This window comes from Hyperolius riggenbachi, chromosome 7, assembly GCF_040937935.1.
Source record: "Hyperolius riggenbachi isolate aHypRig1 chromosome 7, aHypRig1.pri, whole genome shotgun sequence".
NCBI lineage: Eukaryota > Metazoa > Chordata > Amphibia > Anura > Hyperoliidae > Hyperolius > Hyperolius riggenbachi.
This window is the reverse complement of record NC_090652.1, coordinates 265,585,366-265,604,621: the sequence shown is the minus strand read 5'-3', so window position 1 is coordinate 265,604,621 and position 19,256 is coordinate 265,585,366. Positions and strand designations below refer to the sequence as shown.

At 41.7% G+C, this 19,256-nt stretch overlaps 1 protein-coding gene across 10 annotated transcripts in view; it reads right to left on the bottom strand.

The window, feature by feature from the left end:
* KCNH7 (potassium voltage-gated channel subfamily H member 7) overlaps positions 1 to 19,256 on the bottom strand; it is a 567,276-nt gene that overhangs the window by 195,939 nt on the left and 352,081 nt on the right. For 6 of the 10 annotated variants that reach the window (XM_068245637.1, XM_068245631.1, XM_068245632.1 and 3 more), the window contains 3 exons: positions 12,556 to 12,981; positions 6,337 to 6,357; positions 5,838 to 5,861 (listed from right to left, as the gene is read on the bottom strand). In XM_068245637.1, the coding sequence (XP_068101738.1) occupies positions 5,838 to 5,861; positions 6,337 to 6,357; positions 12,556 to 12,981 (471 nt within the window). The remainder of the gene's footprint in view (positions 1 to 5,837; positions 5,862 to 6,336; positions 6,358 to 12,555; positions 12,982 to 19,256) is intronic. The other 4 variants (XM_068245635.1, XM_068245636.1, XM_068245634.1 and 1 more) reach the window with 3 other exon arrangements.

Sequence of the window (19,256 nt, the reverse complement as noted above, 5' to 3'; positions counted from 1 at the left end):
CCAAGCGTTTTTGTTACAGAAGCGGTTACATTACAGCTCTACTGTAACAAAATATAAAAATGCTACACCAAACCGCTCCAAAAAACGCTAGGCAAAAAGCGCTGAGCATTTGCAGCATAGTGGCGTAGTGGTTAGCGCTCTTGCCTTGCAGCGCTGGGTCCCCGGTTTGAATCCCAGCCAGGTCAACATCTGCAAGGAGTTTGTATGTTCTCCCCGAGTCTGCGTGGGTTTCCTCCGGGTACTCTGGTTTCCTCCCACATCCCAAGAACATATAGATAAGTTAATTGGCTTCCCCCTAAATCGGCCCTAGACTACGATACATACACTACACAATACATACATAGACATAGGAGTAATGTAGGGATTAGATTGTGAGCCCCTCAGAGGGACAGTTAAGTGACAAGACAATATACTCTGTACAGCACTGCGGAAGAGGTCGGCGCTATATAAATACTAAATAATAATAATTTGCTTTTAAACCAGCCCTTTTTGGTGTGCACTGACCCTTACTTTTTTTCTCCTCTGCCTGAAATGGTGTATGCATTGCGCACCATCCTCCCCACTGAACGCCGTACTAGAAACTGCACTTTCGTTTCTAACTTGCTTTGTAAACACATATAAGCACAGCATAGATCATATTTCAGCAGCCTTTGCAGAGGGGTGAGGTTTATTTCACTTCTCAGCATCCTGTCACAGTGAACAGCCCCTCAGCCAATCAGTGAGGCGAAGGAATGTGGGAAGGGAGATAACAGCTTCCCTCTACCCGGCAATGTACCGGAAACAAGCCAGGCTGACTGAGATAAGATAGGCAAGATTCATTTCAGCAGAAATATTTATGATTACATTGAAATTCTTGCAATGCAGGGTCAGGATGTAGACTACATATTAAACAGTGTAGTGGGTAAACTGAATTTAATTTTATAGCTGACAATCTCACTCTAAGCCTAAAAAGGAGATATAGCGTAAAACTATTTTCCTTAAATCGAGAGACTGCATAGGGATGGATTAATGAAGGTTGGAGAACATAGGTAATCCAGCCAACTTGGACAGGATTAAGTGATGTAGCTAAGGAGCTATGGGCTCCTATGTGAGTTTTTCATTGGGCCTGCCCAGGCACTATCGAAATAACGGTTGACATGGACAAAAGACCTGCCACGGGAGCCACAGAGTCAGAGAGGTGTACGGAGGGGAAGGCAGTAGTTTTATTTTGGTGTGCATGGAATTTCATTTTAAAGCTCTGCTGAAGGGAAGATGAAACAAGGCAAATGCTAATAGTAATGAGGTTTATATGGAAACCATGTACAAAGCAAGAGGAGGACAGGACATAATTTTCTTATGAGCAAAATGTGATTGTCAAAATCCACAACAGCCTTCTACCTGGATACAGACATTAAGTGGGTTAATCAGCTGTGCGGTCATGGGCCTTGATGGGCAATTTTACTGGTACTAATGCCACTGCTATGGTAATGCAGCCAGAGTGTGTTACCATAGCAGGAGCATTAGTACTGGTAAAATCACCATGTGTTACCTGCACATCGCAACTATACCACCGCTTAGTTCATCAGGGTCCACGTGACTAAATGAACAGACACCTCTGAGATCTCTGCCTTCCTAACAGACTTGTAGCTAAATTGCTAGTGCATTCCTTCCATTATATCCCCGTTAGACTCTTTTTTTCTGGGGTCAATGAATTGCCTGTCCATCTTGAAGTCTTCTCTTTAACTCCATCTCTTTTCTTGTTCCTTATACTCTGCTACTTGCTCTCCCTTCCTCCACTGGCTGCTCACCCAATATGTGACGCAAGGGAGGAGCTATATCAGGCTGACCTCAGCTAAGTTTCTAATTTTCTTGCCTGAAGAAGCGGTGAAAGCTTGCAAAACGTGTTGCCTGTTTGGAGCTATTTTTTTTTTAAAATTAAAGTCTGAATTATGCTGAATCTTGACTTTCTGAGTCTATATTATGAGAGGTAAGTCCACCACTACCTCCTATTTTTAAACTGTTTTTAGTATATTTTATCCTATTTTGGTGCCTCTGTATCCAGCTGTTTATCTATCAATATGTCCTATAAAGCTTTTTCCATTCTGGCCCCACTATACATGGTAATCACCACGTAATCATCACCTCATCCCATGTCTGCAGACTTCTTTCATGAATGCTGATGATCAGCTCTCACTTATGTACATTCAACCCCTGTACTTACTCTTACTGGACTCTCTGTGCTTACTTTCTCTTCTAGCAAGTAAAAAGTGTACTTACAGAAAAATCTCCTAAGGCTGTGTTTACACTAGTGTGCAGCCATTATGTGGTCAGTCACAGCAGATCTGTTGTATGATCTGCAGTGTCCATATATTCTTTTTTTATGGTGCCTGGTGCACCGCCGTTCTAAGCAAAGTGAAACACAGTCTATTAACCTTTTCAGTCATGTTTTATCAAATAACTGTTTGTCCCTCGAAGTTCTTACAGTGTAGCTAAAGTGTTGGGGCAGAGGGGAAATCGTGCTACTCCAATTTGATGAGAAATGATCCAATGAAAACACATCAGGACACATGGCCCATATGCAATTCCCTTTTTCTCTTGAGTTTTCTTCTAGGAGATAAATGTTCATCTTCTATTTAGACTAACTTTTCAGCACTCTACAATTGAAAAAGTACCAAAAAGTAGGTGACAATGTACTACTAAATTTATTTTAAATATATTCTTGCTTTTTAGTGGTTTAAAATGCATTTTAATGGCAAGTTTGAAAATATCACCAAGGAGAAAACTCAGGTGAAAAAGTTAATTGCATATGGGCCACTAAGATGCAACTTCCAACAGCGCCAGCATATAAAAGGGACTCGTGTATGTTATTTGGTTAAAGATTATGTTTCAAACCAGTAAGCATTCATTTAGTAGATTAGTAACTCCACAAGAATGATAAACAAATACTCATGATGGTTAGTATGCATACGATGTGTTACAGTATCATAATCATACACAGCATGCAAGCTAGCAATTTCACACTCAAATACCACACTGACTGGTTTGCCGCATGCACGGACACCGTAATGTATAAAGAATAGCTAACTTTTGGTCATAGAGACTTAACCAGAGTAACCAAGCAGCTCAGGGTGACCCAAACTACTAGGAATGTATAGGGGGATAAAAGGGACCAAAAAGCCCTCCTACTAAAAAAAGCAAAGCTTGGTGTAGTTTGCCTTCTAAAACAGAAGGAAATCTGCAATAATTCAGCTATAAGTGAACATATGTGGTTACCCACAATGCACTGCTACTGGTTACTCTGTTGTACTGGTCCAAGCCCTATCTCATACAGCCTTATCAATCCCTGTCATGTACTGATGAGGACCAAAAGTCCGAAACAGGCTGTCTACATGTGGGTTTGATATGGCTGTGTAACATTTAAAGCTATAGGCTTGCTATACACCAGCGGTTCTGGATTCTTGCCTGGCTTACCAAGGGTGAAAAGGGATACTTTTCATATTCAGTAGATGTGCATTGTGGGTAACCACAAATGTTCACTTAGAGCTGAATTATTGCAGATTTCTTTCTGTTTTAAGAAGGCAAACTTCACCAGACCTAACCAGATATCATATTTCATTAACATTTTTTTCACCAAACAGTAGGTCTGTCTTTGCAGGTGCTGAATTTCAAATCTTAGCAAACTGCAAATATTTAAAAAAGTATCATTCCAGGTAAACAATATCTGGTAGTCACAGGACAACGTCGTGTACCTGTTTAAAGGGGCACTGCAATAAGACTTCAACATTTTCAATTGAAACTTCTGGAAAAAGTCTACTTGCTAAGTAGCACTGAAGGGCAAGCATGGCCGGATTTACCATAAGGCACTGTAGGTATGTGCCTACAGGCGCCTGATCATGGAGAGGCGGCTCACTCCCCTCCCTGAGTGCCTCCCTTTCCTATGCAGAGTTCTGAGCAGAGTGTAAATGAGGTTACTCACCCAGGTCTCCCTTCAGTCAGGAGCACCTCTAGCTACTCAATACTGAGGTACATCTGGCTTCTTAATACTAAAGGGGCACTTATAGCTACCTATGCAGGCAAGATGGGCTCGCCAGCACACTTGTGGTACAGTTTGGTGGGGTTTGTAGGTTCATGGAGGTTGAAGTCTAAGGACATCTGTGCCTATAGGCTCCTGTTGGGTAAATCCAGGCCACACCTGATATAGGGGTGGATTGTTCATACTGGCAACATTTGGTATAGGGGTCGGAGGGAAGTTAAACTAGCCACATTTGTTGTGCAAAGGAGTTGTATGTGTGTGTGTGTGTGTGGGGGGGGGAGGGGTGGGGAGAGTGATACCGGCCAGACTTGTTTGGGGGTGGTGGGGGGAACAGCAGAGTACCTGCATGAGGTTTGTATGTTCTCCATGTATTTCCTCCCACACAGTGGCTTGGGGCCCCAGTGCGAGTTTTACATGGGGCCCAAAGCAATTTATTAATATGAAGCCCCAAAACCTACCAAGGAAAGTTTAAGTGTCAGATACATGTAATCAGAGGAAGGAAACAGTTTGTTAATGATTACCATTATGAAATGCACACATAGAAGTGTTCATTACCAGCATAGCACCAAAGAAAAAGCTAATAAGGTTAATTAGGAAGGGCCCCCAATGGCCCAGGGGCCCCAGGTGCAGTCGCTACCTCTGCATCCTCTATTGCTACTCCACCGATCCCACTCCCTAAAAAGATTCTGATAAGTTATTTGGCTCCTCCCCCAAAGCAATTTGTCCAAACACTGATAGGGACATTAGTCTGAGGCTATGGTAGGGATTAGATTGTAAGCTCCTCAAATATACAGATAGTGACATGACTACTATGAACTCTGCAGAGGGCTGTAGAAGATGTCAGCACTCCATAGATATACATCCTGTATCATAAACTCCCTTGTCCTGCATCCTCCTGTGTCTGTGCATCATGCCTGGCTTGCATGCATGGCACGCAGACAGACTTCAGAGGGGGGGGAAGAGCGCGCACATAGGTGTGAGCAGGTAAAGGCTGTACATGCATCGTGCGGGGAGTGTCTCGCAGCTGAGACCTAGCGTCTGTTTTTCAACAGACAGGCCTTTTAACTAGTTCGTAATAATAAATATTACAAGTGGCCCAGGCCCGGATGTACATCACAAGAGCCTATAGGCACAGACGTCCTAGCACCCTAGACATCGATCTCCATGAGCCTACAAACACCCACCAAACCGCACCCCAAGTTTGCTGGCTGGCCCAGCTGTCACTTCTCCATTACTTCCCTTGCCAATCACAGGTAGCAACAGGTGCCACTTAATACTGAAGATAGCACTGGCTACATAATACTAAGTAGCTAGAGGTGCCCCCGACTGAAGGGAGACCTGGTCAGTGGAATGCTGAGACCCTGGGGAGTAACCTCTCATTTACACTTCACTTGGGACTCTGCATAGTTAAGGCAGGAGGGAGGAGCTTGGGGAGGGTAGTGAGCCGCCTTTCCATCATCAGGCGCTTGTAGGCACATGCCTACAGTGCCTTATGGTAAATCCAGCCCTGAAGTGGCCTCTATCATATAAGCAGCACAATGTACAGCAACGTACAGGGAAACGTGGCGATTCACTATTTATTTCTGTGGATTGTTTGCGTACTGCGGCCACTCGCTGTCCTGGCAGAATAAACTCACATCTCCCCGCGTGAGTCTGGCTGTGCTGAACTGAAAGATCACACACTGCAATCCTCTGGCTTATTAAATCACCCACATGGTGTCCAATGCTCATCACTGTGCAGGAGGCAAACCATGCCAGCGGGTGCACTAACTCAGAGACGCATGCATAAACAGCTAAACTAAAAATAAACAAAAATAAACCATACCCCCTGCCATCCAGGAATGTGAAACTAGTTTTAAAGAGACAAAAAAGGAATGAATGAAGAAAATAGGCAAATTTGCTTCTTTCAATTTACCTTTGCTACCAGAGACGGAAATAATCAATTTATAGCGATGGGTCTGGCAGCAAAGGAGTTAACTAGATTACTGTACTTCCAACCCTGTAAAAATTCAAAAAATAGATAAATCAGCGGTTAGGAGTATAGTGATGTGTTTTTGCAGGATAGATGCACAGGTATTTCATCCAGTATAAATTTAGTCGAATATATTATCTGCTACGTAATTTAAAATGCGTGCCGTCAAAAAGAAAGGATTCGCTGTCCGCCAGGAGACCAGTACTGGTTCATTAACGCACTCAAGTCATTAGAAGGCCAGCAGAGGGCGCCGGACTCTATTGATCATGCAACAGGCAAATTAACATGCCAGGCAAAAGTCGCACTTTTAAAGCGTCAAGAAAAGAAAAAACATTTGCCAATCACACATTACCTTTGATATCGCGACCATTGTCTGATATTCAGCAATAACAAAAGATACAAGAGAGAATATTTGGACTCAATAATCAGCAAAGAAAGAAATAAAAAAAAATCCACAAAAGCATGAAAAGGAAATTAATTGAAAAGAAAACTCTACACATGGTGATTGTTACAGCAATTACAAAAAAAAGCATATCACAGTTGATGTGCTGAAGGGTAAAGAAGAATTACAACACAGTAACAATAACATAATTCATAAGATCCTTTCCTATTAAAGAGACTCTGAAGCGACATTAAAAACTGCTCTTTTTAACTCAATCAACATGGGCATGTTTGCCCCTGCTAAAACGTCGCTATCCCGCGGCTGAACGAGGGGTCTTTATCCCCCAAATCCCCCCTGCAAAATCCACAACCAACTTGGTCGTAGATTTTGCTGCTCATGGAGGCAGAGCTAATAGCTGTAGCTCTGCCTCCATGCGCGTCTATCAGCCGGCGGATCTCCACCTCTCCCCATGTCTATCAGTGAAGGTAGACTGAGAGGGGCGGGGGAGAGGCGGCGATCAGGGCTCCGGCCATTAGCCCTGCCTCAACAGGAAGCGCTGCCCTGAAACAACGGAGGGGATTTGGGGGGTAAAGACCCCTCGTTCAGCCGCAAGATAGCAGCGTTTTAGCAGAGGCAGAAATGCCCATGTTGTTTATAAGGTTAAAAGTGATTTTTAATGTCGCCTCAGAGTCTCTTTAGGAATTAGGAAAATTACATGGGAAGGAAAAGGAAAAGGCATAGAATGTTGGTTTTTTAATAGCCCTTATGTGAAATCCTCCCTCTCTTTTTTTCTATAATTGCAATTAACCACTTTATCCACCAATACAGTATATCTATGTCCTCTGTGACTTCATCTAAGCCACGAGTCAGTAGATATACGTCTTGTAGCAGAAGCAATGCTGTGCAGGATTGGGCTTGCTCTTGTGCACATTTCTGGCACTATCTGATGCAGCACTAATTGGTGAACGGGAATATATGTTTCCTGAGCTAATGAGATTGATTTTTTTACCATTACAAATACTTATTTTCTTAGTTCATAGTGAAAAATACACTCTGTAGCATTATTTCAGAAACAAATATCTTCACCATAAATTGTGACAGGAACATTATGTAAGTTTTGTGATAAGCGGTAAGAATAGCCAAACAAAATGTGTGTTTTTTTATCTACAGTAGCACTTTATTTTTAAACTAGAATTGGTAAAAACTGAGAAATAATGTGTTTTTTCTATTTTTTTTCCTTGTTTTCCCATTAAAATTCATAGAAAACAAAATTGTTCGAGGGTAAAAATGGCATACGATGAAAGCCTAGTTTGTCTTGAAAAAAACAATATTAATTTCATTTCTGTGTCATAAGTATTGATAAAGTTATTTCTGTCTAAATAAGGACATAGTTAAACTGTCAAAACTGCTCTGGTCTAGAAGTGGGAAACAAGGTCTGGTTAATAGTGGTTAATAGTAACGTAAATGTAAGCATTGTGCATCAAAAAAAAATAACAAAAACCTTTAATATTTGCAATTTAAAGTGGACCTGAACTCAGAACTTCCTCTTTGCTTTAAAATATAAGCATCAGCATTTAAACCTTTAAAGAAAAAAAATCTTTGTTATAGCTGATACAAGTCCTGCAATAAATCTGCAGTGTGTCTACTTTTATGGAAGCAGACATATGGTTAACATCATGTGTTCACAAATTAGCTGCTCTGCCGAGGCAGCCAGGTGACACAGCTGACAGGTCAAATTACAGTTGTGATTAGGCACAGATTAAGGGAGAATTAGACAGGCTAAACTCTCTAAATACTTACGGGGTGCATTTTTATAGGTTTTCCTTATGTCCTGTGCAAGAGTTCAGGTCCACTATAAAACTAGAATGCCAGTTCCTCAATGACAACAACCTACAGCCTCTTCATCCTTCCCTTCCTCTCTAGTGGATAAAACCAGACCCCTTATGGGTAATGTAGTATGTACAGTGACACAGTACACATCATACAGAGGCAGGTCAGGTTGTAATCCTTGCTACAGTTATGCCTCCCAAGAAACATACAATGTCTAGGCTTTCAGTCACTAGAGAGGTGTGGTTTCTGCAGGAATTCCAGTCAGACCTGCCCCTTTATAACATGGATTGTGAGATCCTTGGGGGAGGGACTGATGTTTGGGAACCAGTACACGATCTAGATAATAATCAGGGATATACTGAAGACACAGGAAACCAAAAATTTGCAAAAATACTTTTTCTTTTTAATTTTCAAAAAAAGTGCAGAATTTTGTATACAAAAACTTTAATCACGTAAAAAAGTGCATATAACTGGTTGACAAAGGCAACAACATCGATTTGTTTCGGGTTGATGACCCTTCTTCAGGCCTTTATATATAGAATGAGCATCTGCACAATTGAATTACACAGTAGAATCTCATCTGGACAAGTACAAAGCCAGGATAGACCACCACAAGAGGATTCAAATGAAGAGCTGCATGAGAGCAGGACATCTAAACATATATAAAGGCCTGAAGAAGGGTCATCAACACAAAACAAATCGATGTTGCCTTTGTCAACCAGTTATATGCACTTTTTTTTACGTGATTAAAGTTTTTGTAAACAAAATTCTGCACTTTTTTTTGAAAATTAAAAAGAAAAAGTATTTTTGCAAATTTTTGGTTTTCTGTGTCTTCAGTATATCCCTGATTATTATCTAGATCTTGTTGTGGTGTCTGTGGTGCACCTACAGGGATTTATTTTGTTTTTTGGCTTCTCCCAAATGCATTAACTACTGGGAACCAGTACACGACTGCAGGAGGCTGGCTGCAGGAGGCTGGCTGCAGTACCCAAAATAGTAGTAGTTGCTGAATTTGGGGAAGGGGTGAGATACCACTTACCCATTATGTTATCTACTTATTTATACAGTGTAAAAAAAGGGGAGGGGTGTTCAGACATCACAACGGACTTATCTGATTTAGGCTGCTGAAAGCAAACCTGAAGCAAAAATAAACTTATTAGATACTGGATTGTTTGAGTAGCACAGCTAAGAAATAGAACATTCATAACAAAGAAAAGAGTTTTGTGTTTTCCAGTACAGGAAGAGTTAAAAAAAACTTTAGTTATCTAAAAGAGCAAAAGAGCGTCTCTGACCTATTCGGCCTACTGGGTCAAATATAGTCCTGTTTTCTGAAGCACTGAAACCGCCAAGAAACAGTGAAAGAAAGCTGAAGATAAGGTTTTACTGCAGGACATTTCAAAAGGTCCTTATTTCGGCTTTGTGTTAAACTTTAAAAGACCCATATGCAATTTACTTTTTCTCCTGATTTTTTAACCCAGGTGATATTTTCACACCTCATTATAAAATGCATTTTAAAATACCAACAAGCAAGAAAATACTCAAAATAATTTAGATAGTGCCTTTACACCAACATTTGGGGACTTCTTCAATTGTAAAATGCTAAATAGTTATTTTATTTTAAAGAGAAGATGAAAATGATCTCCTAGGAGATAATTCAGGAGAAAAAGCTAACTACATATGGGTCAGAGTGTGGTTTTAAAACTGCAACTGTGACAGAATCATGCAATGGTTAAAAAAAACTATATAACTGAAAATAAAAAGATGACTCTTCTTTGCTACTGAAGTTCTATTAATTATCTGTACAACAATTCAGTATACAGTAAAACCCCCGTTACCCAGAAGAACACAGTTATCAAACAGTTTTAAGGAACCAGAAACAAAAATCCTGGCCTTGCAGGATGCATAGCTCTACCTTTACACTTCAGTAACAAACCTCTGTTACATGAAGTCACCGTAAGTCTGCCCTAATTTTTTTGTAATTACTGTGTTACAGGAAGCACAGATAAGTTGGGAAGTGATTGGGAGTAAGGGTCAGCAGCCGGATCAGGGGCCCAGAAGGGAAATTTAGCTGAAACAAAGGGCCCCTGCTGATTTTCTGTTGGGGTGACTTTTGGGGGGCCCATGGGCTAAATTTTGCCCTGGGGCCCTAATGTTACTAGAACCAGCCCTGTCCATGTTGTGGGGAAGGAGACAACTGATCTGTACAGAGGCCATGTTTCCCAAGTAGCTTTGAATGAGCTGATAGACAGTCATTAGGAAGGCATGGCCGTCACTTGGCTCCACCCTTCACCCTCCATGACGTGGACTGGATCATTACCTGTACCATGTGACCTGTGGGGAGTGTGTGGGGAGCATAACTAGGGATTTTTGTAAGGTAAAAGACTATCACTCCTATGGTTTATGGGAAAACTAACTCCTGATTATCCTGTATTCCTATACCCTGCATGATGAAGTACTGATATGAGTGGGTTTTTTTTGTAAATTTACGCATCAGAAAGAAAAATTCATTTCCTTTGACCATATTGTGTAAACACACTGTATTTTTACGAATATATTCCCGAAATCAAAAAATAGCATTTTTGATGCAAAAATGACTTTGGCAAACTTCAAGCAACTCTTCTCATACATACAGTAATGGACTGTAATAGGAAATCTGTCTGCTAGCGTGCTTAAAGTACAAAGACTTCAAACTCCTTGAATCACCAACCTAGTTTCCACCTTGATCAATACAGATGAAACACCTCATCGTCCTAATTTAAAGTACAAATCAGGACAAAGAAATGGAAAACACAAAGAAAATAGAGGAACGGATACTGGAACTTCCCTAGAAAAAAAATCTATACTTAAGACAGAGGACATTTTTGGAATCATTAGTTACAGTGTCTAGGACAAATATCCCATAAGGAGACCAGTTATTGAGCAAACATTTTAAGATTTAAATAAGGGAAGATCATTTTCCATATGAAGTGTTGGATGTGAGAGCAGGGCTGTTTTTAGGCATAGACAAACAAGACAGAGGAGGTGGCACCAGCAGTCATATGCACATTTTTGCATGCTCTGAAAACCTGTATGCAAAACTTTGCTTACGAACACACATTTTTATGCAATTTTTATGAATTTTTCCTCACACGGAAGCGCTTAGGGCAGCAATATCCACGACCAAGACAGTCGTGGATTTTGCAAGGGAGAAGAAGGGCGAGTTAGGGGGGATTTAGATAGTTTACAGCGGCGGGAATGCGGCGGTTTAGTTAGGGCTAAGATATTAAACATATTTGTGAAATGAAAATACTTTTTTTTTTTTTTTTTTTAGAGACTTCAGAGTCTCTTTAAAGAGACACTGAAGCGAGAATAAACCTCACTTCAGAGCTTATATTCAGCAGGGGCATGTGTGCCCCTGCTAAAACACCGCTATCCTGCGGCTAAACGGGGGTCCCTTACCCCCAAACCCCCCCCCCCCCCCCCCCTGCAAAATCAACGACCAACTTGGTCGTAGATTTTGCTGCTGTGGAGGCAGGGCTAACGGCTGCAGCCCTGCCTCTCTGCGCCATCTATCAGCGGCGCATCGCCGCCTCTCCCCCGCCCCTCTCAGCGAAGGAAGACTGAGAGGGGCGGGGGAGAGGCGGAGATACGCGCTGATAGACGCGCGTGAGGCAGGGCTGTGGCGGTTAGCCCTGCCTCTATGCGGAAGAGATCCCCGGGACTCCACGAGGGGATTTGGGAGGTAAGGGACCCCCGTTTAGCCGCGGGATATCGGCGTTTTAGCAGGGGCACACATGCCCCTGCTGAATATAAGCTCTGAAGCGAGATTTATTCTCGCTTCAGAGTCTCTTTAAGTGAAAATAAACTGATGAGATAATCCTCCTACTCCTAAAAATGACTTTTGGATATCTTAGGTAAGGTTTAAAAGCGAATGTAAAAATGTAGATTTATTGTGTTTTTTTCTCAGCTCAATGACGATGTCTATCCCGTGTCTCAGAGAACTAAAACATATGAATTATTGACATCTTTCAAGATGTAGATAAAAATAAATTATTTTATTGGAGCAGGCAAGAAAAAAATCCTACATGTAGATGTTAATGTGGTTCAAACAAAACATAACACCTGTCTGTAGGATTTTATCTTCGCTATTTCTACACGAATAGAAGAGTTTATTTATATACTCACCTGTCTAAGCAGCTCTTGCAACTAAAGAAGGACTGCATTTCTCCCCCCCCCCTTTATTTTACAAGTGTTGTGCTGTGTGAGGGAAGGAGGAGAGTAGGTATTTTGTTTACCTTACTGAAATATAAGTTTAACAATAATGATAAGCTTATGTCCTCAAGTCTCAAGCAAACATTAATAAATATGAGGCAATCATACCTTCACTTGCATGGCGGTCTCTAAAAACACTTTTAGGATGAAAGTTAAATCCTTCTATATCGTGTACCGATGACGCTCGTCTCATGCTACAGATACTTTCTTTTGACCGCGCATGAGACAAGCGAGAACCTGCCTGCAACATGTCCGGAAATAGCTGGTCCCATTGCCGCTTGGGTGAAGAATGGTCTAGAGGTCCAGTTATATTCACCAGGGGGGAACACTTATTGGAGTCTATTAATGCTTTTGTGTCATCTGCTTCAGAGGGACTGCAGCTTTCCTTGGTTGGAGATTTAAAGTGCTTCATAGCCATAGAGTCATCGCTGTGCTTTGAATCCACTATGACGGCGTCAGGGTCCTCCTGTGGTAATGACTGTTTTCTGTAGTTCAGGAGCCTCAGCGATGGTAACCGAAATCCAAACAACTTGCCTGAAAACAGAAAATTTAAAAAATTTAAAAAGTAAGAAAAATATCTGCGATGTGTTGTACTACATAGCATAGAAGTCCTGCAATGCCAGAGTTGAGCTCAGGATGAAGCTCTGACTTTAGTGCAATGTGCCTACAAAGCATACCTGAAGCACATTTAGGAAGCACAATTAAATACTTACCCCAGTAGTATAAAACCATCTGGATACTCCAGAAGGTTCTCCAATCCCCCTGCAGCACACCGTTCCAGTGCAGGATCCCCCTGAACATATTTGGCAAGAGCTTGTCAACTATGCTCTTGTGGCTGTGCTTCTGTCTGTGTACGAGGCTCTCTGTACTGGGCATGTGTGAGTATTGTCCGCGCATGCTCAGTATAGAGGAACTCGTTAATGGATGGAAGCACATCCATGAAGAAGTAGAGGGTCCTGGGCAGCAGCGATGGTCTCAAGCTGGATTTGGGAAGCCTCTGGATCACTCCGAGGCTTCCCATCACTTGGGAAGTATTCAACATGTAACGTTTTCTTCCTCCAGTTTGTTTTAACCATCTCAGAAGCCAAACACTACAAACCTCACCTGTGATTTTTATTTTACTAGAAGACACTGCAAAAGTGAGACTGCTTTAAGGAGACTCTGTAACAAAATGTTCAGCCTTATTTCTTTTATCCTATAAATTCCTATACCTTTTCTAATGTGGTCTGGATTACTGCAGCCTTTTCTAGTTGCACTGTCTCTGAAATATTTCTAATCTTATTTTCTTTGTCAAGCTTTGTCGACCCAAAGAGGAATGCACTGCCTCTGCTGTGATAGGGAGAAGTTATGCACGCCAACTCCACGCCCCCTGCAGGATCTGTGTGTGTGCTTTTTTTATCCCTCACAGACAGGTCTCTGCTCTCAATTTCAGCTTGTCTCAGTGGGGAGGGAGCTGCCCATGCTGAGAAACTGTGTGAATCCCTGACTAGAGAGCAGAAAATTCACTATGTAATAAAAACTTATAGTATACTGTAACATGGTATATATACATACATACATCACTTCCTGGTTAGCAGCCATGTTTTTGGTTTGTAAACACTGCCTAAAACTGGTGATTAAAAGCCAGGATCATGGCGGGGAGTGGCGGAAACGGCAAAGAGGGATCCAGGAGATCACAGTGACTCGATTGGTATATTTTTTATTGTACAAATCGGAGAGTACAGATTCTCTTTAAAGGATAAGTGTAGCTATGCACAAGTAAACATCACTAAATAAATAAGTCACTGGCCATGCAAATTCTAGCATTTTTACACTTTCTTGTCCTCCAGCCTGCCCTTTCAGAAGCAAGAACAATTCTCCTCACTGCTTTAAATGTTCCACTTTCTTTAAGAGTACAAAGAAGAATTACATGGGCACTATTTTCTTTTGAAGACTATCAAGATGGTGTTCGATATCTGTCCACTAATAATGACAATGTTCAAGTGCTGCATAACATGTTGGCGCTTTGTGAATATTGTAAACGATATTAAATGAATGGTGCACCCACGGAACATGATTGCATGCATGAAAAAATCCTGATTTCGGCTAGTAGAATATTGGTAAATTTTACAAAAAGTCTACATATTAAAAGTGATCATCCTCTTAATGCTTTCTTCTGAAACTATATTATTGAGGGTGGTTACTACAACTCGAATTCAAGTACTTCAACTAGGCTGTGCCATAAATATTGTGTGCGTATGTCATGTAGCCATAAGTAGCATGCATTTGTAGGTGGTTATAAGGGGGAAATAAAATTCTGGGGTTTCCCACACTCTAGCCATAAAGGTGTATAAAGGTGCCCATTAAAGGAACAATATAAATTAACATGTTTTTTTAAATTGGAATGAGAATAGTTTGTGTAAGTGTTCCTAAGAATTGCTGAACATCTCCCCCTGTTTATCGCATCCGTTAATGTTGTCAAATTCCTTTCACAATTCACAGATGAAAGATGATGGGCAAGTGAATTATGAGGGCAGAGAGGAATCACTCTCCCTACATCTCTTAATCCTGTGTGTACTTTATATACTTTGCAGATGACAGGGGTCTCACTAGTTTAAACTGCAACTGCTTGTCTCTCTGAATTAGCTGTCTGAGGAGAATAATGCACTGAGAGCAGAGGAAATGTATATTGTTATGTGCAGCTTAAAGTAAACATTTGTAAAACCAAATATCAATGCAGAATTTTTATACTTAAATTGAACCTCTGGACTAAAACTCTACTCAGCAGAACTGAAAAGGCTTGGTGTTTCTTTAAAAGTTTCCAGCATCAGAACTTTGTTTTTCTTACCAAAGCATCATTTTTAGCTGTATTTTTAGCTAAGCTCCACCCATCAAAGAAAACTGCCCGGGCTTCTTTTCCCTGATGCTGTGCAAAGCATGATGGGATTTCCTATGTTGTTATTCATGTTGCCTAACAATTGGGAGGGGTGATCAGCACACAGGACAGTTGGAACCGTGTCTCATGCTCCCTGTCACCTCCTTTCAACCAAAAAGATGGCTGCCCTCATGAAATCAAACATTTACCTGTTTTTTTTAAACAGGGTGGGTAATAGATTATATTGCCTATCTATTTTGCCTGCATTACCTGCATTACCTGCACCTCTACAATTCCGAGTGCCACAAGGATCAATCCTATCCCCTCTGCTGTTTGCAATCTACATGTTGCCACTCGGTACACTTATCCAACGACATGGCCTGATGTACCACTGCTACGCCAATGACACACAGCTATACCTGTCCTTCAAACCTGGTGGAACAGACCCTACTCCAAAAATAAACTCTTGCTTAGCTGAGCTACAGGCATGGATGAATGATAACTGGTTGAAACTGAATGCTGACAAAACTGAGGTTCTCTTTGTCCAAAGCCAGTGCTCGCCATCAAAACCGCTCTATCCTAAAGCAACACCAATCAGGATTGGGAATTCAGACATAAACAGCTCCAACCTTGTGCGCAGCCTTGGCGTACTAATCCATGGGGATTTGAGTTTCAGAAACCAAATTTCATCTGTAGTTTAATCTTCCTACATTCATCTGAAGAACATTGCAAAGATTAAACATCTGATTCCCCCAGAGGATCTTCCAACCCTAGTTCACGCCTTCATCACATCACGGCTGGACTACTGCAATGCCCTTTATGCTGGCCTCCCCAAAAAGGACCTGTGTCACCTGCAATTCGTGCACAATGCTGCTGCCAGATTGCTAACAAACCAGCCTCGCCACTGTCACATTACACCGATCCTTCGCTCACTGCACTGGCTACCAGTAGAATGGAGAATACTCTTCAAGATTGGACTGCTGACATTCAAATCCATGCACAATCTGGGCCCTGGATACATGAAAGACTTGCTGAAGCTGCACCACACCTCTCACAACCTCAGATCAGCAAGTTCTATGAACTTGGTCACTCCCAGAGTGCACCTTAAAAAATCTGGAGATAGAGCCTTCTGTCATGCTGCCCCTACTCTTTGGAACTCCCTGCCACACCCAGTAAAGACAGCACCAGCCCTGGATAGTGTTCCTTTAATGGTACAATCTTCTGAACAATTGAATGCACAAATGATCCGATCGGGTGCCGTTTATGGTGCCAAATGACAATGAACGATTGTTCCGTCGATCTGAATTTCAGAACAATTCTTTTAGTCTCTGATCAGATTGCTTATCATTTTCCCCTTTCCATTGGCGGGCCCAAACGATCTTTTCCGATCCAGTGATAGGATTTGCACGGACGATCATATGAACTGATTAGTTAATGGCCACCTTTAGGGTTTAAGTTGTAAGCTTCAAGAGGCAGGTACTCTTCCCCTCCTGTGCAGTCATTTTACATCCTACGTTTGTAATCTGCACCTTTTATTTATTTCTTGTGTAATACATCAACGCTGAATAAAGGAAAGAAGTCATCAAGCAAATAAAACAACGCAGTTACATCTAGTACTGCAGCATAAAAACAAACAACAAAAGAGTACCACTGCACAGTCAACTCTTTATTAAAAAGAAGAACCCCCCCCCCTCTTAAAGAGGAATATAACCCAGAATATTAAATATAATACAGCATATAAAACAGCATCCAAAGGGTTACATCACAGGGCTGACTCTTTCTACTGCAGGGAGAACCCGCATCCAAACTGCTGTTAAGCTTATCTTGTGTACACATTCATTACTTGATACATTTATGTAAACATTCTCTGGCTGTGCAGGACTTCAGCTGATGAGTCCTGGGGTGAAGCACAGGTCAGAAATCACCGGTGGCTGCATTCACAACAGACTTACAACAGTTATGAATAAAATGTACCAGCAGCTTTTAAAGTAAATTAATTGAACTTTGGGAAGTTGTAATGTCTAAATGAATAATACTACTCGTGCACAAAAGCAAATATGATAATTGTATAGGTTATAAAAAGTAGGAAAACACATTTTTGTTGAACATTTTGTCAGAGTTTGAAACCGCTATATTAAGCTGCAGTACAAAACTTATTTTGTAAGCGCAACAGAAACACAACACAAACCGTGTTACGTTTAATAAAGATCTGACTGCACAGCGGAGCACTTTAGCTTTCAATATATAAGCAGTGGTAGATATTGATCTCACAATATTATTTTGTCACACCCAATGTTGCTACAATGACTGTGCTGCTATGGCAACACTCAAACAGTATGGAGGCACTCACAAATACACAAACAATTTCATTTGGAAAAGTCAGGTGAATTTTTTTCACCATTAACCTCCTTAGCGGTAACCCCGTGCTGGACACGGGGTAAGCTGCCGGAGGGTGCCGCTCAGGCCCTGCTGGGCCGATTTTCATAATTTTTTTTTAGCTGGACGCAGCTAGCTATCTGGTGCGGCGCGCGGCCCGCCCCCCCCAGACCCCGGCGCTGCCTGGCCAATCAGTGCCAGGCAGCGCCAAGGGGTGGATCGGGTCTCCCAATGACGTCCCGACGTCGCTGACGTCGGTGACATCATCCCGCCCCGTTGCCATGGCGACGGGGAAGCCCTCCAGGAAATCCCGTTCTTTGAACGGGATTTCCTGATCGCCTATCGCCGGAGGCGATCGGCGGGGCTGGGGGGATGCCGCTGAGCAGCGGCTATCATGTAGCGAGCCCTGGGCTCGCTACATGATTTAAAAATTTTTTTTTTTTTTTAAACTGCTGCGCTGCCCCCTGGCGGTATTTTTCATACCGCCAAGGGGGTTAACGGCAAAAAGAACAAGGTAAGTATAACCAAATCATCAGTGTGCTCAATATAAAATAATTACATGCACATCTGTACATAGCTAGAAAAATTACCTGATTTTGGGCTTGATGCATTAGGTATTGGTATTACTGGAGTGCAAAAACAGCACATGGCAATATTACCGATACCACCGCCAGCAGTTGACCACGAGGTACACTATTAGCGCAACCCATTTTACTCATGTACTGTGAGCGTTGCTATGGTAATGCTTGTTAGTAATGTGCGTTACTATAGCAACGTTTGCATTCCACGGGTCGTGCTAATAGTGGAATTCTTGGTAAACTGAGGGTGGTAGTACTGGAAATATTGTCGTGCGTGGTCTCTATAAAAGCTGTATTACCACTGGTTAGTGCATCAGGTCCTTTGTCTTAACAGGAGGGAGGGGGTAACTATAGAGGGAGCAGCACCTGCAACTACAGAGGTGTCCCAAGCTGTGGATACCTCAACTACTTACCCTTCATCTGAAGAAACCATCTGCCAGATGAGGTGTTATGGGTGGGATGATCATGATGGCCACTCTTGTGTTATGGCCCTTGGCAGATTCCCCCCCCTCCCCCCAAGGCTTTGGGTGTCACCATAGGGGGGCCGAGATGAGAACCCCTAATGGAAGAACCGATGATTTGTAGTTATACCCCTATGCCTCTTGATATTTATTCTTGAACTCTCAGTATAACTTTCTATTACAGTCTATAAAGAGAGGGCACCATTAGTATATTACATATGGAAAGACTGATAAGGATTTCCTAAAACGTCCTTCTTTACGTATATATCACAAGGTCCAAAGAAAAGTACATCATATGAGTTTCACATGTTCACAAGTGTACGTCTTCAACATTTGAGGAAAAAGTACGAAGCTGGCAGTGGTAAATAAAAAAACACAGATAGGTGGGTCACTGTGGACATATATATGTAACCCATATTAACATTTACTTTTGTAAAATATACCGAATAAAAACATCTTAAACCCACCAAAATAAGCTAATAAAAAGTGATAGGTTTATATATGTACATACACACCTGCACAAATGGATTAAACAAAAGT